Source organism: Aphanomyces astaci (assembly GCF_000520075.1).
Source record: "Aphanomyces astaci strain APO3 unplaced genomic scaffold supercont1.6, whole genome shotgun sequence".
NCBI classification, from domain to species: domain Eukaryota; phylum Oomycota; class Saprolegniomycetes; order Saprolegniales; family Verrucalvaceae; genus Aphanomyces; species Aphanomyces astaci.
In genome coordinates this window covers 656,860-681,051 of record NW_009798269.1, presented here as the reverse complement: position 1 = coordinate 681,051, position 24,192 = coordinate 656,860, and the positions used below count along the sequence as shown (strand labels likewise).

Here is a 24,192-nt window from a genome sequence, read left to right as displayed (position 1 = left end):
ACTCCGTCGTGCGCAGTGCATTGGGCCCCTCCAGTCCCCCTGCCACGTGCGTCAAAGGGTCCAAGGCAACCTCATTTGCCATGGCTTTGGGCGACAATGACTGGGGGAGTGCAAGACGCATGACCCCTCATCAACGTGTATGTTAGTAACTTGGCGAATGCTGGTAGTGTACCACGGTACTCAATACACTCCACCACTAGTACAACAGTTCTCGGTAATATAACGCTAGCAGCGTTATTGTAGTACAGTTCTCGGTAATATAACGCTAGCAGCGTTATTGTAGTATTGTTTGATTGGCTACCGTAGTTCAAGTCCACACGTGCGCGCCAAGTTCAACATGCCCTTGGAGGCATTTTGACTGTGAACACCCTTCGTCTATCATGAACTGTATAAACCCGTTATGAGTGTCCTAGATTAGTTAGTTCAAGCGAAGTGTCTCACATGTCAATTTTCTTTGTCAATACTTATTGTTGAAAATGATATCTATCATGTTGTATAGGTTGGGTTTCGTCCGGTTAATACCTCCGGAGTACAGTACAGTGTGCCGATGATAGGCATGGCGAATGAATACCAGCGGACAATCCGATTGTCGGCCAATTAAAAGTGAAAAAACTCAGTCACTTTTCAATAGTACTCGCTCATAACAACATGGCTGCAGGAGAACCCTCGAGTGCCAAGGACGGCCCGGTGCGCGCGATCGTCATTGGAGCAGGTCAACGCGGACGCATCTACGCGCAATACGCGACCGAACGCCCCGACCTATTCCAGAGTACGTGATGACCACCCATAGCACGATGTCTCACTTCGATGGCGGATCTAGTCGTGGGCGTAGCCGAGCCTCAAACGTACTGGCGCGAGTTCATGACGTCAACGTACTCACTGCCCCTCGTCTCAACCTCGAACAACCAGTCGCCTCACATTTCCGTAGGTACAAGATTGCACCAGAAAACGTGTTCTCGGACTGGAAAGAAGCCGCCAAAGTGGCCAAGTTTGCGGACGCTGTGATCATTGCCACCCAAGACGCCATGCACGCAGGTTTTTTGGTCATGGTAATAAGTGGAAGGACCTGAGGGGGTGAACTGTTAGACAACGCGGTGGCATTTGCCGACTTGGGGTACCACATTCTGCTGGAAAAGCCCATGGCCGTGACAAAAGAGGATTGTCTGCGCATTTACGAAGCCACACAGCGCAACAACGTGATGCTGTCCGTGTGCCACGTCATGCGATGCAGTCCCTACTCGCAGAAGCTTCGCGACCTGTGCGGCCGCATCGGCAAAGTGGTCAACATCCAGCACTTGGAGCCCGTGGGGTTCTGGCACCAAGTGCATTCGTTCGTCCGGGGCAACTGGAGCCGCCAGGACACGGCCACGTTCATGCTCATGGCCAAGAGCTGCCACGATATCGACTACATCCACTTTCTCATGCAAAAGGACCCGCGCGCCGTGAGTTCGTTTGGATCGCTCTTGCACTTTCGACCGGTACGATGCATATATATATATATATTCAATCTCACGGCAATATGATTGTAGGAAGAAAAACCAGCAAACGCAGGCGACCGATGCCTCGACTGCCCCGTCGAGTCGTCGTGTGTGTATTCTGCCAAGCGCATGTACTTGGACGAATGTGATATTACCCTGCCTGACATTGAGTCCATTGGGGAGGATCGCGTCACACTGACCAAAAGCAAGAACGGTTGGTATTATGGCAAGTGTGCTGCGTCCACCGGCTACACGGCGTGGCCGCTTGAAGTGCTGCATGGTATTATATATATCCCAATTGAAAACACCAACTAGTCGTCCAATGATAATATGACATAGAAAGCCCGAATGTCGACACGATTACGGAAGCGTTGCGCACGGGACCATACGGACGATGCGTGTACTCGTGCGACAACGACGTCGTGGACAACCAGGTCGTGACGTTTCAGTACAAGGACGGCTCCACGGCGTCATTTACGATGGTGGCATTCACCGAGTCCCAGGTATGCGACGGTTGTTTGGCCATTCTGCAATGATATGTTGGGGCTAGTGTGCTCGGAAAACCAAAGTGTTTGGGACCACGGGGGAACTCACGGGCGATGGCACGACGATCCGCCATTTCGACTTTTTGACGCGCGTCGTGACCGAGTACACGCCGTCGGCGCCCCCCGCGACGTCCAAACTGAGGGGCCACGGAGGTGCCGACTATTTCCTCGTCGAGAACTTTGTCGAGGGAGTGCGCACCAACAACCCCGAGGTGCTCATGACTGGCGCCGCGGAATCCCTCAAGTCGCACCTCATGGTGTTTGCGGCCGAAGAAGCGCGCTTGAAAGACACAGTGATTCCGTTATAAGTGGACATCGCGCAATGTATGTATCCGTCGCCATCGGTGGAGATGTTAATATCTGGGATGTTGTCAACACGCTACATATTTGTACATTGACACTTATATGCGGTCAACTTACAGACAACAAATGCTAACGTTATTCATTATTGCGTATCTTGCTACTGGTGAGGTACAGTATGAGATCAGGACGTTCTTGTGTACGATGTTCATAAGGTGGGCCGCCAAACTAGTCAAGCAACAATCAACACTAACGTTATCACAATTCACCAAACAACCGCTATAGATTCTTTACTAGTGCCATGGACCAATCACATTATTGCAAGGCGAATTATGCCTAACGTAAACGACCAGTGTTTGGTGTATCCTTTTTGGCGCCGGAGTCAATTGCGAGTTTTGAAGCTCAGGGGTGTCGGATTGAAAATCCAAGATTGGTCCCAAAGAGCTGAGGATCAGGGCTATCGAAGTATTCAAGTTTCGGGTGAATCTAACATGTTATTTTACAAGTTTCAAAGCAATATATGTCAAACTTCATGGACCAGTCTAAGGTGTGATTTTTTCATTTGAAAACTGTATAAGAAATTGCATATTTATTTTGAGGATAGGTTACTAATTATGGCGAAGTAAATATTATATATGCGCAGGTTATAGAATCATAGGATTCCTTCCAGCTTCAACGGCACTTCCGATTTTTCAAGGAACGAACGACAATGATTGGCTATTGAAAATGCACCAAACACTGGTCCGTACACCATAGACTGGTCGTTTACGTTAGCACGTCCATAATGTACTCTAGCGCTTGATGGCTACTTTGCACACAAATCTCTCTAACGTTATGAACAACTTGGAAGGACACGACAAAATTAAAGTGGATGACTACTGCTTTTCTCGATCGATTGACAATACAAACGTTCCCTTACAGACAAGCAATCTTTCCGTTCACGAGACCATACTACTTACACTGATCGTTATCGCTCAAAGCCATGGAAAACTGGGTTACCATGGTGCCTTTGACGCATGTGGCGGGGGAACCGAAGGGGCTCAACACACTGCGCACGGCGGTGTCGCACAGCGTAGCCAGGTCCTTGTCCGACACCATCAGGCACGAGCGAAGGTTGTTGAGGGCGGTCACATTCTGGGGCACAAAGTACATCGAGAAAGATTGTTTGGCTGACGCGGCTTCGACCTCGCTCAAGAATGGGTCGATTTTGCCAGCGACCGTATGTCCCCAGCCGTAGTAGCACTTGTCGCAGTCGTAGATGTGCCTTGGGCGTTGGCCTTTTGGCTGTACGAGTAACACCAAAATGGAATGACTGAGGTCTTGGCCGCGGTGCTAATCGAGCACGACGTGACGCCGTCGTAAGTGTTGCCCCCAATGTTCCAAGTTGCAGATTTACACGGAGGAAAGTTCACGGGGGTGCGAGCGGTGTACTCAGACCCGCTGTTGCCGGGGAAGTTGACCGTGGTCTTGGCGAGTGTAAACCTGTCAACGCGAAAATCATTTTTCGCATGCCGGGGTGAAAAACAACTTGCCGGGGTGAAAAACAACTTGCCGGGGGAGGTCACAGCTCTCAGAGCCACTACTTTTAGATAGATTTACCGGCCTGGGGGAATAGCGCTGCATCTCGTGGGATAGGGGGGGTTCGGTTACCTTGCTTTGGCTCTGCGCTCCATTCGTGTAAACGTTGGGAAGGTTGGACTTTGAGCCACAACGTTGGGGTGTCCTTTGCACACGCCCCCTCAACAAGCACAAGTGACCTTGTCATTCGACGTTGATACAGCGCTGCCAGGGCGACTTCATGAGTGGTGCCTTTCGCACAACTCGGAACGCATCGTCAGTCTCGTGTTTCAACTTGGCCATGTGTTTGGGGGCAAAAGGTAGTCAAAGCATGCTCACAACCACGGCGCCCCCCGTGGTGTGTTGGCGGTAGTTTTCCGAGGCTTCGATCACGACCACATCCAGCTGCTGGACCGCGCTCAAGCGATACCCCCTTCCCTTGTCTTCGGTGTGCAGCGCCACCCCTCCGACGCCGTGGACCCCACAGTTCGCCACACCCGTTCGTTGAAAATGAACCATGACGTAGTGGAGTCGATCGACAAGGAAATGTTCAACCGCAAACATCATGGGGGCCGATGTTGTCCGGCCTGCGGTCACCAATACGTCCAGCATGGTAAACACGGTGGGAATACCTAAGGTTGTGGTATTGCACTCTGGCACGACAAACATGGGTCCCTCACAAGTGTACATTAGCATAACACTCTTGGTGACTGAGGGCATCACACCAAGCAGCATTAAATGGGGCAAGGTGCCACTTGACAGTTCGCATGCCAATGGATGTCGTGTCAAACTTGTAAACACTGGTACGCTCGTAGCGGGCATCCAATTCCTTGAAAGGTTCCCTGTGTAGAGTTCAGAGTTGCCTCGAGGTTATTACGGGGTATAGTACCGTACTTCGAAGTATTTATTGGATTTAATTAAGGATCCTTTTGAGCCAATCAAATCGTTAAACATTGATCACATTGACCGATCCAACATGGAGTCCGACCTAGCACAAGCCAACGACCTAGTGCGCCGAATTCTGTCAGGTACAAGACCCTCATGTACTTGGCCTACCCGAGACGCATGTGCATCCTAGATGCGTCTTGCAAAGATATCACGCAAAAGTCGACGACAACAGCCATCCAAAACGCCATCGAGCTGTCGTCGATGGCTACGACAATCACATGCTCGGTCGAGTTGATAGATGGTAGCATTTTCCCTTTTGCAGTCGGCGTATCTGCTTCCTACGGCACGCTTCTCAAGGCCATTCAAGGCGTGCTGACGTCGAAACTTCATGGTCGACATATTTCATGGTAACACACCCCTGTCCTTCTGGCTTCGCCTTACTCTAGCCTTGGCTTTCGGTAGGAAGTACATGTGGCGGCACTACACGTTGCAATGCAATGGAGTTCTGTTGCATGTCCCCCTCCGGTCCAAAGGTCCGTTTGTCCACCACATTCCTCACGCCATGGACGACCAGCATTTACGAATTCGCATCGTGAAGACCCCCCATGTCAAATGACCACCTTGTGCTTCAAAGTAACGACGATCCACATCGTCTAAATAGGTAGACTCAGGAACTTCGTCGTCATGTGTAGCATTGATCCTCGCCAGTGGTGGTGGCTATTATTCAATTGTACGGCACTGAGACACCCTGGGAATGGTCTGACAAAACTTGTGCGCACTTGAAATGATTGTCCTCCGACGCTGCCAACCAGTGACTTGGTCCTGCTCTAGGTGCATAGTTGTCAACAAGGGGAGTTCTCGTTCAATGATAAACACTTTTCAAAATATACTTCCGACTAATAGAGGTGAGGTAGTGGTCGTTGTGCTGGCGACTTCAGTTGCTGGAGTTTAGTCATTTCTGGGGGGCAGCGTGGTGGCTGGCGTGTAAGTTGTAGGGGAAATGCCGTCATCGAGGACAGCTCGGGTGTGGCGGTAGTGGAAGGTGGCAACGTGGTGGTGCGTGGGTACAGTACTGTAGTGTGAATGCCACAATGAATTGAACAGGCTAGTGGTAGTTGATAGACTATCAGGGCGTGGGTGTACTTGTACTGTATATATAGATAGAACTAATAATCGCTATGTACCTAGACTATGGGGGCGCGGGTACTAACCACTAACGCAGACCACATGCCACGAAGTGACAAACGGCACTGGGGCACGGCTGTGGTGGGTTGATTCCTTTGTCATCTGAAAGATTCAAAGATAATAAAGGCGGGATGATGGGGTATCGAGTCAAAAGGCGACCTTCCACACTACATCCTTGCGAGCTTGGACAATACTACTGACTAGAGCTAGATTTGAGACGATGATTGCATTCTATTTCCAAGTATATATTGAGAGGAGGCACGTCGTCTCGTTTTGAAGCTGTGGTTGCAAGTGACATGGATTTATTCAATCGTCCAAGTACCAAATATGTTCTACTTGGTCGGACTCAGTCTCGAACTTCCTCCTTGTCGTCTTCCATGGCCTGCAACAGCTCCTTCAGTTCCGACCACAGCTTTTCTCTCTCGTCACCTTCGACGGCCCCATGTAATTTCGCACTCTTCTCTTCGTTTGTGCTGCTGAACCACAACGCAACGACGTGCGTGTCACCGTTGTCAGGCAGTGGAAACCCGTACTTGTCTTCGACCCAGATAGGAGGCCCTTTGGCCAACAAACGCCGCAACTCGGCCTTGCAATCGGGCTCTACAGTGGACGTCAATCATTCCCCATGCCAACTCACGGCAGTGCTTACCTTGGACACCTTTCATGAACGCAGGGAACTGAGCTTCTTGCAATTGGGTCACGACTTCAGCACTAAACTGGCAGGGATGCCACTGCAGACTCGGGAACGTCTGGTACTCTACATACGTTTCGCTTGTGATGTCTTCCATCGTGGCCAAGCACTCCATGCCTTGTGCTGGTACGCCGTGGACACCCATCTCAAGATGTCGTCGCTAGAATTCGCTGGAGGTAATCCGGATAAATCCACTGCTGCTGGATAAATCAAAGTAAAAGACGAAATTGTATTGTGAATTCCTATAAACTTCCTGAGTCCTTTGACTCATCAATATTGTGAATCATGCTGGAGTTCTGATTGGATGAATATACTTGCCCTTTCTATAAAAGCCAATCAAATCCACTCAAAATTGGATGAGCCAATAGTGTCGATTCGTGATTCGATGGGTCGTTGAAATTTGTACCGAATCCACAATATATAGTCGATTTGTAGAAATATTAAACTAACGTTAGCTATTGTATAGTATCCAGTCCAAGTTTCTTGACGTAAAATTTACTTTAATTTACTGTATATTACCGTTGACTATACTATTGTTTTAGTTACACGGCACATCACTTCAGTTTTGAGCCACGTGGTAATTTTCGACCGCCAACATATTGCGTTTCGGTGCAGAAAATTCTTGCCTGCACGTAATACAGTCCTGATGTATCTATCAGCCTACAACACTGCAGCCAATAAAACCAGAGAGCGCACCACGTTTGCTTAGCATGCAGCCGCTCACTCAGATTATGGCGTTGACGAGGTGTAACTACTATCTACGGTATACCCTACGGACGTACGTGTAGTCTCCAAACAACGGTATAAATTGCTTGACATTCATAATATTCGTAGGTACAACATCTATTTCTGCTTGAACTGTTCGCCGCCGGCGTACCCGTTGTTCTTGTGGAACGTTTCCATGTAGTGCACTTTGCAGAGGAGCTGGTCGCCCGCAAATGTAAAGTTGTTCAGGTTCAGCTGTGTCGAACAGGTGGCGCATTTAAAGCACTCTTGGTGGAAGATCTTGCCTTCGAGCTGCGTCTTCAGGTCATTCGCGTACACGCTCTTGGTACACAGTGCACACTTGGGGCTGCCACCAAACACCCGCTTCACCTTGGTCACGCCGTTGTTGGGGCTGATGCGCTTGGCCGCTTCGAGGGATGGCGCGTCCGAGCTCGATCGAACGTTTCTGTCCGAGTCACTGCGCAAGAACGGGTTGGACGACAGCGAGTCGCGCAGCGGAGACACCTTTGAGGGTTTGTCGTTGATGTCCAAAGGGGTCAACTCCAGCGGTGCCGGTGGGCCACTAGCTGCAACGGCATCGACTGGTGCGGCCGATGCTATCGACGCCGCTGTGGCGATTTCCTTGACCACAGCGGCGGATACAACGTCATCCTTTTGCTTCTTGAACTTGTCTTCGCCGCCGTACGAGTTGGTCGTTCGAAAGAACGTCATGTAATGGGTCTTGCACAGCAACGTGTCGCCATGGTATGCAAATGTATTCAGCGTGAGTTGACATGCACATTCGGAGCACTTGAAGCAGCTCTTGTGATACAGATGCGACGCCTTGCCCTGGACCTGGGGGTCGTTGTAATACACGGCCTTGGAGCACGTGACGCAGGTCACCATGTCAAATGTTCAAATTGACTACTGAAAGGGGAGGGCTGTCGTGATCATCCGGATACGACTATGTATCGCCCAGATCGTCGCTCGTATCCGGAGTATCCTGTTAGCAACAGATGGTGTTACATGTAACGCATGGCGTTTTTTTAATGTGCGGCCGTGGAAGAGGCGTTAAACATCGCCGTCACATACATTCTTGTCATGACACGGTACGTTTTATCCACACGTTTTTATCCGTTTCGGGATTTTCGTAGATTTGCCATTTTCCTCTCAAATATCTGACTCGGCCCGACCAGCGTAACGTTGCATAAATATGTAATACTACTATTAATATAATCGTATTCCTAGCGAAACCATACTTTTTCCAAATAATATAATTCGCGTCCAATGCACCATCAAATATTTGGAGTCATGCAGCACTGCATCCACATGCTTGTCCACATGACTCTTCGTCATGATGTGCACACATGCTTGCTTTCTCCGCATCGGGTTGGGCAAGCTACAGAAACAGTAAGCCGCCCCTCTTTCTCCACTGAATCGTCCATCGAATATATGAACATATGTATCGTGGGAATGCATGTAGTAACGTTATCGCCGAACAAATCGCGATGCAATGTGTTGGGCGACAACCATGGCGGAGCTCCAACACGCTGTAAAGTTGAACCCGCCCGTGACCCCGTCCACGTTGAGAAATTCGCCCACAAAGTACAGCCGGGGCACCATTTTGGCCTCGAGGTTTTTAGTGAGTTGATTCAGCTGCACGCCGCCCGCCGTGACGAATTCTTCTTTGAACGTGGCTTTTCCAGACGTGAGAAAGGTCGACTGCAGCACGTTCTCCGCTATGGACTGCACTGTGTCGTTGGACGCATTGGACCATTGAACGTCCGAGTCGAGCGCAAGGCGGCTCCACAGCCGCTGGGGCAGCAGGGGCTTGCCGTCCGCTAAGAGGGGGCACACCGACCTCAGGTTGCGCTGGGGAGCTGCTAGTCTCTGGTCTTTCAGAAGCTGCACGACCTACTCATACAGATGAGACAGACCACACAAGTACAACGGTGGCGATGACATACCTCGTGGAGGCGCCACCGCCCTCCTGTCCAATCGATTTGCACTGGCAATTTGTAGTTGGCAGCATGCATGGGAATGGCGGCAAAGGCACTTTGCCTTAGGATAGCCGGCCCACTCAGTCCGTTGTGTGTGATCAGGACTGGCCCAGTCACTGGCTTCAATTTCTTGGCTGTGGGCAGGGTTACTCGTGCGGGGTCGACGGAAATCCCAGCCAGTCCATCCAGCCGAGGGTCGTTGTCGATTTGAAATGTAAAAAGCGACGGCACAGGAGGCTCAATGGCGATGGCGAACGCAGACTTTACCAGGGTCCACAGCGGCACGGACGACCCGCCCGCGACGACCACACACGACGCCGTCCACCGTCGCTCTTCGTCCGACACTTTGTGCGTAGCAGTGACTTCAAACTGTCCGTCAGGCGTTTGCGCCAAGTCGGTTACTCTCGTCCGCGTTTCAATCTCGACGTCCTTCGCGGCAAACAGCAACGCATTCACGATCGTGGCGCTGGAATTCGTGGCAGGAAATACCCGCCCGTCGGGTTCCGTGTGCAACTTCACGCCGCGGTCTTCAAACCACGCGTGGGACTCGTCGACTCCAAAACGGGTGAGTTGGCCCACCAGCGACTTGTTGCCACGTGGGTATTGCTGCACGAGGTCCCCGACCGAGAACTTACCCCGCGCATGCGTGACATTGCATCGACCTCCGCCGGAGATCTTGACCTTCTTGAGCAATTCCTTAGTGGCTTCTAGCACGACCACGCGGGTATTGCGAGGCATCAACTGTTTGATGGCTTGCGCGCAGAAAACGCCGGCAGGTCCACCTCCGATGACAACCACATCCGCCACCCGATGCTGCATGATTGTTGTCGCTGCCAATAAACCAAATTTGCAGGGGAGCTTGTGTTTGATTGGCTGAAATACAATAAGTATGTTGAAGATGGGTATCTTTCGGCGAAAGGTCGTATGGTATCGAGGTTGCGGCGGCTACGGTAGTAAGTTGGAAAGTGGGGCTTGGCATTCCAGTTTGCAGCTTTACAAAGCTGCATCTACCGGGTAGAGAGGATCTCTTCACTCTAGCTTATACTAACTAGTTAAAAGAAATATGGAAGACTGGGCTTGGCGAGTTGATAAACTTACAATATTGTGTTGCCAGCAAACGAAACTGATCGTAACGCTCGCTGCTTTTGTCATGTCGACGCGACGTTGGCACGGCCTTGGCATAGCATCGTTGGTGCTCCTCCTGAGTATTTGTCAAGCCAATGGTTCGTTTCACAGTCAAGACTTTATGCGCGAAGTCGTCGCGGGTACTTCATTCAGTCACCACTTAGCCATCATCCATCACTCTCTCCATCCTTCAGGTTCTTCCACGTTGTTTTGCGATGCAAACAACGTCGCAACAAACTATGACCCCAGCCATCGCAGACTGACTGCCAATATAAGCTCGTTTCGCAGTGTCGTTGGGTTTGGATTTCGAGGACGGAGTAATGCCGCTATTGTGCCAGTGTTGTCTGATGAATCATGTGCAACGCTGTGTGTTCAAGACTCGCTGTGTTTGTCCTTCGACGTCGAAGCGAACATGTGCTACATAGCTCACACCGATCGGTATGCTTTCCCCCAGGACTTTCTGCCTCGGTCAGGCAGCACGTACTTTGAATGGCAAGGTAACAGATACTCCATGTATTTGACAATGCAACAACTTGGTGACGTAGTGATGGCGGCATCACCCTCATTTGAGCCCAATGGAGGGGTCTTTCACACTCAAACGTCGATTAGAATCTTCACTCAAACGCGAGCGGCTGCCATGTATTACCAAATCATATCCACGAACGGGTCCGTGGTCGTCGACTACACGCTGGCCACGCCCGACCTTGCCATCGTGTTGCCAGAATTCCCATGCCAGGTTCTGGCCTATTCAACCAAGGTTGGACTGGACAAGAGCCCCGTTACCACGTCAAATCTGTACGACATTCGAGGTAGCAGTGCAACGTACAAATCTCAAGTAGATCGTTCGTGTGATGGTTTATGCGTCTTGTTGGAGTAGCGTCCAAGTACATGTACTTGGTCCCATACTACAACGGAGCTGACTTTCACGGCAAACTCACACGCGTCAAGCTCGACGTCCAGGGGAAAAAGCGACCGCGTCCGTCGCTCGTGCTCGAGTTTACCGACCTCGAGACGTTTTTCGGCATTGGGCCGTTCCAAGACCAAGTGCAAGTGCTCAACTTGACTGCGTTGGACCCTCGGATGGCGGGGTATTATGATGGCTTTTCAGGTATCCACTAGTCGTCCATTCTATCCGTAGAATAGGTATGATTATAAGTCGTAGTCGTATCGACCACGAGCTACGTCAATGTGAGTTTGGAATCGTACGACGATCTGTCCCAGTGGACTCTGATTGATTCCGCAACGTACCGCGAGAATCCTGGCAACACTATCTTCAACAATAACGTGCCAATCACCGAAGAACACTTGTACCTGAGCCCGTACATGAACGGAGGGGGCTACTCTGGGCTTGTCACCAAGGTGTACCTGCGAGCATTTGACGCGTCGACCCTGCCACCGTTCTCCCCTCCTGTCTACAGCATTCTAGATTTAACACAGCTCGATCCAGACTTAACGGGGTTTGTGTCGTGCTTTACACGTAAGTTCCCCTTTTTGTGTTTCCCACTGACTATATTGCGCAAAGGCAACAACTTTGGCTATTTCGTGCAGCGCAACAACGACAATGGCCTCGGGGGGAAGGTCGTGCGTGTGGACTTGTCAGAATTCCACAACGCCCCACGACTGGCAGCCACCGTGCTCGACTTGGAGCAAATCGACGGGCGTCTCGTGGGGTTCGGGGGCGCGTTTGTGTGTATGTTGGTTACTACTACTCCAAGGCTGTGGACATGACGTTTTTGGTTTGAACAATAGATGGCAAGTATGCGTTCTTGACGCCGCTCGATCGAAACCGCGTGGGGCTAGAATTGAATCCGAATTACAAGTACTTTCCCACGCCAACGTCCAGTTGCATGGCTCGCGTCGACCTTGACGACTTTGCCACCGTCCAAGTCGTGGATTTTTCCCATTTGAATCCGAAATTCGCTAGGGGGTACTTTGGCGGGTTCACCGGTACGCTCGCTTCATATGCCTTATGTCTTCTTCAAAGATATATATCTAATATTAACAATGCACTAGTGAACTCGTTTGCGTACTTTGTGCCGTACATGTGGACTGCTAACGATCTGTCCCCGACCGTGAACCCGTACCACGGAGTCATCATACGGCTGAATTTGCTGACGTTGGCAATTGAAAAGTTGGATCTCACCCTTGTTGATCCGTCCCTCAAGGGCTTCATGCGTGGCTTTGCCTGTAAGTATCTCATTTTGAAACGAAGATTGCTAAAGGCATATGTGTCCATATTTGAAATCTATATATTTTTCGTGTAGTCGGAAAGTATGCTGTATTTGTGCCACATAAGAACGGACCCCACAACATCACGCCCCGCCGGGTGAACCCAAGCCAAAAATTGCATTTCGGCAAACTCGTGCGCGTCAACACTGACGTATTCTCCCCCGACGGCGTCGACGTGCTAGACCTGACGGCGACCCTGCGCTCCCAAATTCCAAACTTGCCCGATGTCGAGTTGCGGGGGTTTCTTGGGGGCGGCGCGTCGGGGCAATACGGGTTCTTCGTCCCGTATTTCAACGGGGTTCGATTCGCAGGTACGGTCGTTCATGATACTAATCTACAAAAGTATGACTATGCTGGACAGGAAAAGTCGTGCGGGTCAACTTGCGGACGTTCAACGAAGTACAAGTGTTGGACATGACCCAAATCGACGACACCCTCCGGGGGTTCACCGGCGCCGTCATGTCGGCGACGCCAGAACCCACAGACACGTCCTTGTGGCAATGGACCATCCCCGAAGGCACCCGGGCCATGTACACGTTTATTCACGAAGAAAATGCCTAGAAAATAACCATTGCCGCGTCCAGAACGAGTCAAAAATGTTCGTGCAATAAGAATGAGGGAATCGCAGGATGAAATTGGTGTAATCACACATGTGTACCAGAACACAAGGGAATGGACCTACCCTTACAGTAGCGAGCGATCGATTTTCGTCCAGAACCCCATTTCCGTGGTCCGCACACTGCAAATGATGAGCGCAAGCTCCAAGGAATACCACAGCTATCGAAAATTCACGTCATTCGACAGCAAACCAACGACGATATTTCAAAGGTTGGTTGGGGTGAAGGAAGCCGAAACATGCTAAGTACTGAACGCATGTACCAGTAGCTAGCTGAAAAGTCATCAAATACCCAAATATACCTAGTACACATGGAGCCTTCGCTATGCGAGCCATTATGGGTGGAAAACTCTGCTACTTCCCGACTTATCCTCTCTTCACCACAACTCTCTTGTAGTACCAAAACACCTCTGGTCCAATAGTGAGTGCGCCCCATAGAACATTTATCATCACGTCGACGTAGCATGTAGGTCGACGTTACATATTACGAACTACGCTCTGTTGGGGCTGCGTTGGCTAAGGTTGTGCTCAGGCGGTGCAGGACAGTAAACAACTTGGACGTGGGAAATGCACCGCTGCGACCACCAAAGCACTGGGATACGGTATCCTCCACCAGGTCCCCCGCTCGCTCCAGGTCCGCCTTGCAATTGCTCAATTCCAACGCCGCCGATGCGACAAACGTCGTCCACGGGTGTTTGCTCAGTGTTGGCAACTGCGCCACGACGCAGTCCAGCTTGGCTTGTTGGGCTGCCAGAATTGTATGCAAGTCGTCGTGACTGACATCGACTGCGTTGGGCAAGTGGGGTAAACTGTTGCCAAAACACAGCAGATTCGGCGCTTGCAATCGAACCGCCTGCAACATAGATGTTAGCCATGAGATTCAGGAACTCGAATTCACATTACTTGAGCCAATTCTGTGAGGCTAGTGCAGTTAGCCTCGTCCATGGCTAGAAACCGCCACTCGAACGGAGTCGATTCTTCCAAAGCAAACCCAATTTGAAGCACCTAACGTTATATGTATATATATCCATCAATCATGTATCTGACCGATTCGTGTAGCTACAACAGACCTGAAACAAGTCCGTCGATTTGATGACTTCGTCGCACGTGTCCTGCATCCACGTGCACTTGGTGCGGACTTCCTGCAACGAGATGGGAAGCTGCCAGTAGATTTGCCAGCACTTGATCAATTCCGCGAGCGCCAGCACCACGGCCACCGCCCTCTCGGCGTCGCGGCAGGTCGAATGGTGCGTTCCTTGCAGGATGCTCTCGATCGCTTTCTTCTCCAACGCAGACGGAATCGCCAACAACACGAGCAACTTGTCCACGAAATTAATTGTCAGGATAGACTCATCACCCGACTGAATCACGTGGCCGAGGTGTGCGAGGGGCCACGGAAGACTGGCGAGCACGCTCAGCACTTGGGTGCAGTGAATGTCGCTCAAAATACCATGTCCGTGTACATGGTGTTCTTCTTCTTCTGCTTGCGGATTCGGCGCTGGCACCACGTCTGAGCCATCGTGTGTTGTTGTTGGGGGCAATGGCAGCAGTGGCGGCGGCGTTGGGGGTGGTAACGACGGCTGTGGTGCTTTTTCAAAATCAAAGGCCGTGACCACCAAGTGCGGCGAGTCCAGAATGCGGTCGTCCACACTGTCAGCAATCATGCGCTGTCGCACGAGGTCTTCGGGGACTCGCACTTGCAGCATCTTGAAGTACTTGGCGTATTTGGGATGGTCCTCGACGGTGGTCAATTCCGTGGTCCGGAAGGTGGGTGGACGGGGGGAAGGAGGGGTAGATGTCGACGACGGTGGCGGAGATCTGGCCGCGTCGGCAGAGGACGGCACTCCTTGTCCAGTTGTCAGGTGAGCCACAACGTGTTGCCACGTGGCTGGATCGCCCGACGTCAAGTCGATGAGGGTTTGGGCAATTTGCAGCAGCACGTGCTCTGTCTTGGCGTGTTTAGCCCTTGCCATGAGTTGGTGCAGAGTGTACACCATGGACGGAGCTTTCTGCATCAAGCTGCGACACTCGGCCGCATGCAATTGCACCATCGCGGCGTCTTCACGACACGCATGAAAGTCCACCAACGTGGCGCAGGTCTCCGAGTCAGTGAGCACTTGACGCAGCCACGGCTCCTCGTCGTCTTGGTGCAGCAACAACAGCGTCGAGACGAATCGAAATACTTCCTCCAACAACGTCACAGGCGTCGTCTCGTGCATCAAGTCGGCTACGACGTGGACCACGTGGGTGACGGCGTCCAGCTCCCTCAGAGCTTTCACGACGGCGACTTTGCCTTGAGGACTAGCGACGGCTACAAGGTGGAGAATGCGCACGGCTTGGAGTTTCAACGGCACGACGCAGACCGTCAGACACAGACACAGGCTGACGAGACTCCCTCGACTATCCGCCTGCGTCAGACACAGCAGCGTCGACTGGAAATGACACAAGTGCCACACCACTTGGAGCGTCGCGTGCCCCCGCGTAGTGTTGAATTCGACCATGGGCGACGTGGGCTGCGGAAGAAACAGCTGCAGGGCGTCGAGCCCCTGGATATCCACGAAGGCTGCAACCCACGTTCTACGCGTACGATAGTCATGGAGATGACGTAGATGTCAGTGGAAATGGTTCCGAGGGACGTTTACGCACTTTGTCGACCGACCGATAAACGTGCGCAACAGCGACAAGTTCTCGAGCACAACTCCTCGCCGGTACTGCAATGTCAGAATTTGCTCAATGCAGATCGACGGGTTGGTCGTGGTCTCCAAGGCTAGATTAGACCTAAGCAAGTAAGATCCGATTGAATTCAATTGTTGTGAATGCTAGTGACATACAAGCAGACAGAGTGCCATTGCGCTTCATGCGTTTCGATGCGGCAGAGGTGCTCACATGCTTGGGGAACAAGCCCTCGCCACTTCAACAGGTCCAAGTAGGCGTGATGCACCTCTTTTGGATGTGGCATCGAGGGCGTGGGCTAGCCAGCAGCAGTAGTACAGTAAGACTTGCGTCAACTAGTATCACGTGAAGTACACCTGCGGTGGAGATTTGGCGACGAGGGCGCTGAACATTGGCAGTTTGCCATCTGTGCAGGTTGGACACGAGATGGCATTGCCCATGGATGAAATTAAAGCACAGAGGCAGACAATCGCAGCATCAACACTCACTGCTAGTGGTGAAAGCTATTATTATTCGTGCAGATGAACCGACGTGTAACGCCCAACGAAAATATGCAATGGTGTGCCATGGATTTGATTTGTAGTATTCTACTATTAATACTAGTGATACATGCCACTACAACAACTACTAACTAGTACATGACGTCGGGTGACGTGGCGTCGTCGTCGGCACTATCATCGTGATACAAGGCCTCTTCCAGAGCATTTTGCACGCGAAAGTCGCCCAGCATGCGCTCGCTTTGAAGACTGCAGTCTAAAATCATGGCCAGATTTTCTGTGTACCCTTTCAAGTAGTGCCGTCCAGGTTTTTTCCGCCCTTCGACAATCTATTCAACACGCTCGGGATGACAAACAACTGGGGCTACGTGGATGACAACAGTACCAAGTTCTTTTCGGCAAACGTCGGGCGAATGAGGAAGTCGCCGTTGACCTTGCCGTCCATGACGACTTCGGTGCCAATGTGCTTGTAAAACTTTTTGTCTTGGCCAAAGCACGTCGAGGTCACGCGTTGCGGAAGGCCGCAAATGATGTCACCCTCGTTAACCAATCGAAACGCTAGTGGCATCTACATCCAACCATGCCATATACAAAGTTATTCATATTTCCAGCTGGTGGAACTCCCCACCTTAGAGTTGAAGAATCGGGAAAAGCTATGCGTCCCGACTCGAGGGGATCCATAATTGTACAATATAACGTCACGATTGAACGACAGCTTCAAGTCGATCGATGCCAGCGTTGCCAGCGCCCCGCCCAGTGAATGTCCTACAATAACGTTCCCGTCATACATCGAATATATCGAGAGATTGATTAGTTCGCCATATCTCGACCACATATAGTACCTACCGGTGCAATATATCTGGACGCTTTCCGGGTCAATTCCGTGGGCAGTATACCGCCGCAGCAGTTCATGCAGGGCGGCATGGCATTTCTCGCGCACAGAGGCGTATGCCGTCAAGAACCCTCGATGGACAAAGGGAGTTTCGCCCAACGCTAAACAACAACATCAAAAGTCGTAATCGTCGTGAGATATCACAAAGTGCTTTATTACGTGGCAGCCACGGCACGGGTTCCAGTTTGATTTCCAAATCGGTCTTGACGTTGGCTTTGCTGTCGGTGCCGCGAAAGGCAAAGATGATTTTGCAGTCGGAGTGCAACACGAGGCAATTTGTGTCGGTGGCGTCGTCGTGGAGGACCATCGATTCTTCGAGTCCGTCGCGCACCAAGGCAGTTTGGTTGACGTACGCCGTAGCCGGATATGCCACGACGCCGCCGTCTTGGTCTACCGGCAGATTCAGCGACGACCGGTAGTACGCATGGCGTGCGCAATTCATCAACAGACATGCCGTTTCGATGCAAAACAATCGGTGAGGCTTTGAGCTCGCCTTGGCGCGAAACGCTGGAAGTCGACGCAACAAAGTGGACGTGCGGGAAAGCGCCGACATGGGCATCAACGCGGCTGCGACGGTGGTCGGAAGGGGAGGCGACGACGACGCGACGGCGGTGGGCGACAGTTCCTGCGGCGTGTGGACGTACTGTCGACGTTCTCGAATGACATATCCCCGGGGAATCAAGCCCGGTTCGACTTGGTTGGGCGGGTAGAACGCCAGCACGGCAAAGTACACAAAGAGGGCGGTGGCGACTTCGACGAGCACGGGGGTGGCTGTGAGGTCGGTGGATTTGGTGGTCGAGACGGGGGCATAGGTGCTGGAGAAGGCCGTGTTGAGCAGCAGCACCGCGAGGATGGCAAACGCAATCACAGTCAGATACCGAAAGCTCAGCGACAGGTACCGCGTTTGCGAGTACCGTTGGGCATCGAGCACCCGATGCACAATCGCTACGACGGTGCAAAACACGGAAAACCCAGCGACGAGCAGCAGCAAGTCGACCACCGCCACCCATTGGGCGACATTGACCGTCGCGTCAAACAGGCCTTCGAGGGACAGCGACAGACTCACGCGAAGGACGACGACGCCGGCAGCCAACGCGAGCTTGACCAGAAACAGCCAGTCCAAGTCGAGCGACGCGCCGTTGGAGAAGGCGCGGCAGTCTTTCCGGTAGCAGTCGAGAAGCACAAGGAGGGACCCCAGCAGCACGACATACATGATTGTTTCCCACACGTTGCGAAACACCATGTAGGTGTGCGAAGGCGGGCCAAACCAGGGCGTGGTCGGGATGAGCATGAGCGGGTTGTGGTGCACTGCCAGCACAAGGAGGAGCAGCACCATGACGTGGCGCTCGAGACTCAAGTGGCCCCATAGCCGAAAGTACAACGATTGGGGCGAAATCGCGTCGTGGGGACGATCGCGGCGGACCATGTGCGCGTTCAACGATACAAGGAAATGCACCAAGTACGCAGCCGTGAAAGTACCGAGGAGGCATCGAATGGTCACGGTGGCCCACGCCCCAGAGTCTTGGTCCGCTGTCAGAACCAGTCGAAACGGCAGCTGTTCCAGAGGGGGGATCGACGAGTGGGAAAGAAACGCGAGTTGAATGTCCAAGTGACGGCTGCGGACGTCCGACTGGGACGCGCCGAAGCGCTGCAAGTACACCGCCGCCAGTGGAATGGCCCCACATTCCGTCGAGGAACACGTGGTGGTTAGCTTGTTGACGTAGCGCACAACGAGTGGTTGGTCCTGGCTCGTCGTGTACGATGCCGAAACAATGGACGACAGATTGACCTGATACAACCACCCCCCGTCGTGTAAAAACGAGCGGCCATGAGACGAGTCGACATGAAGCTCCAAAAGCAACACATTGGGCACTTGGGGAAGTTGGGGATGCTGAAACCTCACGTGATAGAGCTGGTGTGGGCGGAGGTTGGACAGCGTGGGCACGACGGCAGTGTCGTTGGTACTTGTCCAGCTGAAGGACGAGCAATTCTGACCCGCGCCAGACACACACGTCCAAGGAGAAACCTCCACAGAAGTAGATGCCAGGGAGATGGGGTTGAACGCAGCAATAAAGGTGGCGACGGACATTACAAAGATCACGATGAGCAGACTCGGCATCACATCTACCACAAGAAATGACATTATTACGAGGTCTGCAACTCTGTTGCTTACGTACTTTCGTGCATGGTTTCGAGGTATATTTGAGCGTTGATGTTGATCACGTACGCGCCATGAGTGCGATGCCCCGTGTGCAGTTTGCCCAAGTCGATGTACCTACCGTTGTTGTTCGGATGTTACACCATTCCACCCACACCTGCGAGTCATAAAAGCATACTCTTCCAGTTGATTGGTTGGTTCGACTTCGTCTGCTTCGGGGGGGAAGGCCACAGCGGCCAATTTATCCGTCGAGGGGGTGTGCAGGTTCATGAATGCATCCCCAAAATACGAACCCCCTTGGCGGCGGCGTCGCGGCCGATCGTGCCGCCTGGCCGCCACCTCGTCCTTCGTCGCCAGCGGATGCAGAACGCGCCATAGAACGCGCCCCATCATCCGGCGCTGCTGCTCGACTTGGTTCAACACAACATCGAGAATCTGCTCTTGGTGCAACATCGCCTCCAGGTCGTCCGTTCGTTGCCCGTCGATGTCTCCTTTGTGTTCGTCTTCGCTGGATCGCAAAGTTGTCGTGTGCACTTTGAGGATGTGGTAGCCAAACACAATGGCTGGACATCCAAGCACAAACAGCCAGCGCAGGATGTTCAAAACGTGGCCCAGCGCTACAAGAAACAATTTGATGTCGCCGATAGGGCATGCTCAACGAACCCACCTGTGAGTCGACATTGCCCCTGACACCTAGAAGCGCCAACTGGCGAACCATCGCAGCCCAAGGACGGGTCGCACTTGGACACGTACGGCCAGCACCTGCATCGTTCAAGCCCACACCCAAACTCGGAGCTCTTGGCGAGCAGGTTGCCGCCACATGTGCTGGGCTCCCATGGCGGTGAAGTGGTCGTCTCAGCCTTGGCCAAATTAGAGACGACGGTCATGAGCACCAACCATCCAGTGACGACGACGACAGCGCCATGCTTCATATTGCCGACTTTATAGTGACATGCTTTCGCCGACTATAGTCAAAGCAAGGTTCAATAAATGTAATCCTTCCCCGTTAACGTTACTACTCTAATACTACCAGTACGTCGTACATCGATTGGAGATTCAGCCAGTCAATGGTAGGTAATTATCATATTTTCAGCCAATCCAATAATTTCAATTCAAAGTAACAAGGCCTCGTGTCGTATTTGATTGGCTGCTGCACCGACTTTCAACAGACATACACTTTCGATGACAAGCATCGTTAGTCTAGAAACGATGAAGTGAAGATTGTATTAATACATCGTACAGTTTACTATCGGTGTTCTTTCACAACTTGTCCAAGCAGTGCGGTTTATGGCTCGCTAGTGCTGATGTTGAAGCAGCAGTATCAATCGTATGACATGATGTCACCAGCAGCAGCTGTTTCAATGGACTTCGTGAGCGGGGGTTACGTAACCTCCCAAGAGTCGAGTGCAGTACAGTATACTTCGAAGTACTGGTACTAGTACTACGTAGAACCAGTACTATCATACAATAGGCTGGGTAGTGGGGCTAATAGCGTGGTGGCTCAATGACGACGCATACTCGGATAGCGGTGTCTGTGGCAACACTTCCACCAACCCCGGCGGCTCGGGACCATTCGATTCCACCGACTTGTTTTGACGATGGTTGGTTACCCCCTCGGCAGTGAACACCAGCAGCGCCGCCCACACGGCCAAAAATCCAATGAGTTTGCCGGTTGAAAACGGTTCGTCGTACATGAACACGCCAATCAAAAAGTGGCCAAAGGGCTGGATGTACTGCAAAATGCCCAGCAGCGTCATGGAAATATGCTGGGCCGACGCTGAAAACAGCACGTACGGGATCGCCGTGGGGAAGATTCCCGCGCCCACCAGCAGCAGGTCAGTGGTGACCCGGTCGTGGCCAAACACGCTGTCACATGTGGCGAGGTAGGCCACCGATGGTACACTCAAAAGCAGCAGTTCAATCGTCACGCCAAGTACGGGCTCCAAAGGGGCCATCTTCTTGATTAGGCCGTAAACACTAAAAATCAGGGCAATGACGAGGGCGATCCAGGGCACGTGGCCGTACGAGACGGCAATCACCAGCACGCCAGTGGTGGCCAACCCCACCGCGACCCACTGGTATCGTCGCAACGTTTCACGGAGAAATACAATGCCGAGGAGGACGTTCATGAGCGGATTGATGAAGAAGGCCAGACTCATGTCGACAATGTGGCCCGAGTTGACGGCCCACACGGTGAGGAAGAGGGTGGACCCAAGAAGAAGCCCCGAACCGGCGTACCGCAGCATGATCTTCCAATTGCAGACGGCTTGATTCAGGCCATGGATCTGCCTGGATAGAACCAGGTACAGTAAGAGCGTAGGGAACGCCCACACGATCCGGTGGCACACCAGCTGGAGGTATGGCACATGCAGGAGCTGCTTCCAGTAGATGGGACATACAGACCAGATCAAGTTGGTCGTGACGCAGAACACGACACCTTTGCGAGGATTGGGCTCGATCATGGCAGGTAGTTTGCAAATGAGGATCTCGATGTCGACATGACTTCGGCGACCTACCAATTCATATCCCTTCGTGACGTTGCTTAAAAAGCCAGATGTAGGTTAAATACCCGAGTTAGCAACGTTTAAACTAAAGGTTGAAGTTTGACGTTGACGTTTTTACTTTAACTTCGGATTGAGATTGACCTGTTGATGCAACAATCTTGATGATGCCTGAGAGTGAAGTTGGAGTACCGTACTGTACCTACTACTGTATCAGATACTTCACAGTACTAGGAGTACAGTAGGAAAGCAGGTACATACTGTACATTCACCACAACCCATAACTGCTGGAGGACGTTCTAGCACTACTGTACCATGGACAAGGAGAACCGATCTAACAGTGAATTCACAATGAATTTGCAACGTCAACCTTAAGTTACAACAGCACTTCTACGTCGTTACCCTTCCCCCCTTTCATTATTGTACTAGAGTACTGTGTACAGAACTCTAGTACAATAGTACTACGTGTAACTAGTACATACAATAACTACGGCTGTAGTTTTACTACTGGTAGTACAGTATTCGACGACAAACGACGATCGTGCATGGTTGCAGCTTTAAAGTAAGGCGCATTCGACACCCGTCACGTCAACGTGCTATTGCTTGCTTGAAACAAACAACCAATACTAGTAGGGTGATGTCGTTAAATTACTGCACGGGAAGGTGGATCAATGCATCCATTGCATCGGCAGATATATTGTCGACATTGAACGCAGCAAAGTCGTCTCCGCCAAGCCGCAGCACCTTGATCACTCCGCTGCGCTCGTCCAAAATCGTAACAAACGTAGCCGGTTCGTCCGTGGGCCGACTCGTCCACGTGTCGTGGCCGTCGGACGGGTTTGCGTTGAGCCAATAATTGTGTGTCGACAACGTTGAACTGCCTCGTTGAATGGCTTCGGCAATGTCAAGTTCGCCGCATCCACCAGGATCGCCCATGCCGCGGCAGTTGCAGCCATATTGGTTCGCTCGTACCGCCTGGGCATTGAGCGCCCAAATCGCAGGCAGCCCCTGCCCTCCATCCATCTTCACCTTGGTCACAAACACTTTCGAGCCGGTCCATCCTTGCATCCCATACGTTTTGTCAAAGTAGCCCTTGCACGTGTCCGCCGTGCATTTTTGAGGTTGCATGATGTTCACTTCCGCGCCCGTAGTGACTCCTGGGCCCCCGTAGCCGTCGCTGGGGTTGGAGCCGTCGTTGAGGCGTCCTTGAAACTGCACGGACCGGTCTTGGGAAGCCCCGAGCCCGTTCGATGATGCGTAGCATTGCGGCGACTGGCCGTTGTACTTTTGGGGGTTGGCGTTGTTCATAAACACCAGGTTGGTGGCAGCCCCACCGGCGGCTCGATCGTAGCTGGACACCCGCGACCACCCATTGCCGCCACCGCCCGGTTGAAAGATGGCAATGTTGTAAATATCCATCGGACCTCGAAACACAAACGTCATGTCTTCGTGGTACGGAGCAATGGGCCCTGAACTGGCTTCCGCGCGGGTTTGGCACCCCTTGAGCTCTGTGACGAGCTTGTACGTGCCTTGGCGGTGAGCTTTGGCGTATGCAAAGCCTGCCTGGACGTTTTTCAGTGGAAGGGGCGAGGAGGGGGGTGATTTCGGGGAAGCTCTGCCGTCAGGTCGGCGGGGGAACAATGCCGTTGCGTTCTTCAATTCGGTCCGAGTGCTGACCGCATTCTTGAGCCAGCACGTGCCGTGATACCACACCGTCACAACACATGCCGGATTGGCAGAGCAGTCGTTGCAGCATTCGTCGGCAGTGGCGCGACGAGGGGACCCAATGTCGTTACCAAAGTAGTCGGTGTTGTATTGAATCGATGAACACGCGAGGGTTGATGCTGGGGCGTCGTCGACTCTGGAAGCGTACGCGACGCCAGCCATGACAAGGGAGGCAAGAAGCATCATTTGCGCTGCTGGAAGGCAATTTACGAATGGTGTGGCTCCTACATGCAACCAACGTGGGGTTGGCTTGCCACCTCTTTTACACGAAACGATCTGATGTGCTGGCACCACGAAGCTCGTGGGCAAGGTTAGGAATTAGAAAAAGCGTGGAACCTTGCATTTTGTATTCACGGTATAATACGAACAGTGCAGTTTGCAACTATCACTTAAACACTTAAACGAGGGTACGCAATCGGACTTTACC

At 52.1% G+C, this 24,192-nt stretch overlaps 11 protein-coding genes across 18 annotated transcripts; 3 read left to right on the top strand and 8 right to left on the bottom strand.

The window, feature by feature from the left end:
• The first annotated feature begins 633 nt into the window (after window positions 1-633).
• Window positions 634-2,458, top strand: H257_03565 (hypothetical protein). Its single transcript, XM_009827715.1, has 7 exons — window positions 634-769; window positions 821-872; window positions 929-1,035; window positions 1,087-1,478; window positions 1,530-1,758; window positions 1,818-1,981; window positions 2,029-2,458. The coding sequence occupies exons 1-7, from the start codon at window positions 649-651 to the stop codon at window positions 2,329-2,331; spliced, it is 1,368 nt and encodes a 455-aa protein (XP_009826017.1). The 5' UTR covers window positions 634-648; the 3' UTR covers window positions 2,332-2,458.
• Window positions 2,459-3,191: 733 nt separating this feature from the next.
• Window positions 3,192-4,549, bottom strand: H257_03564 (hypothetical protein; the record flags this gene model as incomplete). The annotated part of the gene is made up of 4 exons (XM_009827714.1): window positions 3,192-3,501; window positions 3,567-3,902; window positions 3,974-4,061; window positions 4,223-4,549. The coding sequence occupies 4 exons, from the start codon at window positions 4,547-4,549 to the stop codon at window positions 3,275-3,277; spliced, it is 978 nt and encodes a 325-aa protein (XP_009826016.1). The 3' UTR covers window positions 3,192-3,274.
• A 289-nt stretch (window positions 4,550-4,838) lies between these two features.
• Window positions 4,839-5,676, top strand: H257_03563 (hypothetical protein). 4 transcript variants are annotated; one of them, XM_009827711.1, is made up of 4 exons: window positions 4,839-4,908; window positions 4,959-5,175; window positions 5,231-5,401; window positions 5,461-5,665. In XM_009827711.1, the coding sequence occupies exons 1-3, from the start codon at window positions 4,857-4,859 to the stop codon at window positions 5,382-5,384; spliced, it is 423 nt and encodes a 140-aa protein (XP_009826013.1). In that variant the 5' UTR covers window positions 4,839-4,856; the 3' UTR covers window positions 5,385-5,401; window positions 5,461-5,665. The 4 variants fall into 4 exon arrangements, with proteins under 4 accessions (XP_009826013.1, XP_009826012.1, XP_009826015.1 ...); XM_009827710.1 differs by having other exon boundaries at window positions 5,231-5,676; XM_009827713.1 differs by having other exon boundaries at window positions 4,839-5,175.
• Window positions 5,677-6,238: 562 nt separating this feature from the next.
• Window positions 6,239-6,864, bottom strand: H257_03562 (hypothetical protein). The gene is made up of 2 exons (XM_009827709.1): window positions 6,603-6,864; window positions 6,239-6,553 (listed from the first exon to the last, which is right to left on the bottom strand). Exons 1-2 carry the CDS (start codon window positions 6,787-6,789, stop codon window positions 6,300-6,302), a joined length of 441 nt encoding a protein of 146 aa, XP_009826011.1. The 5' UTR covers window positions 6,790-6,864; the 3' UTR covers window positions 6,239-6,299.
• Window positions 6,865-7,441: 577 nt separating this feature from the next.
• Window positions 7,442-8,270, bottom strand: H257_03561 (hypothetical protein). Its single transcript, XM_009827708.1, has one exon. The coding sequence runs from the start codon at window positions 8,253-8,255 to the stop codon at window positions 7,488-7,490; it is 768 nt and encodes a 255-aa protein (XP_009826010.1). The 5' UTR covers window positions 8,256-8,270; the 3' UTR covers window positions 7,442-7,487.
• Window positions 8,271-8,702: 432 nt separating this feature from the next.
• On the bottom strand, window positions 8,703-10,434 carry H257_03560 (hypothetical protein). Its single transcript, XM_009827707.1, has 2 exons — window positions 9,317-10,434; window positions 8,703-9,263 (listed from the first exon to the last, which is right to left on the bottom strand). The coding sequence occupies exons 1-2, from the start codon at window positions 10,166-10,168 to the stop codon at window positions 8,838-8,840; spliced, it is 1,278 nt and encodes a 425-aa protein (XP_009826009.1). The 5' UTR covers window positions 10,169-10,434; the 3' UTR covers window positions 8,703-8,837.
• A 31-nt stretch (window positions 10,435-10,465) lies between these two features.
• On the top strand, window positions 10,466-13,371 carry H257_03559 (hypothetical protein). Of its 4 annotated transcripts, none has more exons than XM_009827706.1 (10): window positions 10,466-10,614; window positions 10,669-10,971; window positions 11,084-11,283; window positions 11,352-11,582; window positions 11,637-11,951; window positions 11,997-12,164; window positions 12,224-12,421; window positions 12,488-12,661; window positions 12,739-13,014; window positions 13,065-13,371. In XM_009827706.1, exons 2-10 carry the CDS (start codon window positions 10,964-10,966, stop codon window positions 13,262-13,264), a joined length of 1,770 nt encoding a protein of 589 aa, XP_009826008.1. In that variant the 5' UTR covers window positions 10,466-10,614; window positions 10,669-10,963; the 3' UTR covers window positions 13,265-13,371. The 4 variants fall into 4 exon arrangements, with proteins under 4 accessions (XP_009826008.1, XP_009826006.1, XP_009826007.1 ...); XM_009827704.1 differs by having other exon boundaries at window positions 11,020-11,283; XM_009827705.1 differs by having other exon boundaries at window positions 10,466-10,971.
• Window positions 13,372-13,773: 402 nt separating this feature from the next.
• H257_03558 lies at window positions 13,774-16,475 on the bottom strand. 2 transcript variants are annotated; one of them, XM_009827701.1, is made up of 6 exons: window positions 16,349-16,475; window positions 16,151-16,290; window positions 15,966-16,097; window positions 14,390-15,896; window positions 14,223-14,324; window positions 13,774-14,172 (listed from the first exon to the last, which is right to left on the bottom strand). In XM_009827701.1, exons 1-6 carry the CDS (start codon window positions 16,430-16,432, stop codon window positions 13,804-13,806), a joined length of 2,334 nt encoding a protein of 777 aa, XP_009826003.1. In that variant the 5' UTR covers window positions 16,433-16,475; the 3' UTR covers window positions 13,774-13,803. The 2 variants fall into 2 exon arrangements, with proteins under 2 accessions (XP_009826003.1, XP_009826004.1); XM_009827702.1 differs by having other exon boundaries at window positions 15,966-16,290.
• Window positions 16,476-16,623: 148 nt separating this feature from the next.
• On the bottom strand, window positions 16,624-20,471 carry H257_03557 (hypothetical protein; the record flags this gene model as incomplete). Its single annotated transcript, XM_009827700.1, has 8 exons — window positions 16,624-16,818; window positions 16,875-17,057; window positions 17,118-17,254; window positions 17,336-17,482; window positions 17,541-19,505; window positions 19,559-19,656; window positions 19,718-20,156; window positions 20,207-20,471. 8 exons carry the CDS (start codon window positions 20,469-20,471, stop codon window positions 16,624-16,626), a joined length of 3,429 nt encoding a protein of 1,142 aa, XP_009826002.1.
• A 276-nt stretch (window positions 20,472-20,747) lies between these two features.
• Window positions 20,748-22,048, bottom strand: H257_03556 (protein RarD). The gene has a single exon (XM_009827699.1). The coding sequence runs from the start codon at window positions 21,999-22,001 to the stop codon at window positions 21,000-21,002; it is 1,002 nt and encodes a 333-aa protein (XP_009826001.1). The 5' UTR covers window positions 22,002-22,048; the 3' UTR covers window positions 20,748-20,999.
• A 525-nt stretch (window positions 22,049-22,573) lies between these two features.
• On the bottom strand, window positions 22,574-24,145 carry H257_03555 (hypothetical protein). Its single transcript, XM_009827698.1, has one exon. The coding sequence runs from the start codon at window positions 23,949-23,951 to the stop codon at window positions 22,689-22,691; it is 1,263 nt and encodes a 420-aa protein (XP_009826000.1). The 5' UTR covers window positions 23,952-24,145; the 3' UTR covers window positions 22,574-22,688.
• Window positions 24,146-24,192: the final 47 nt, after the last annotated feature.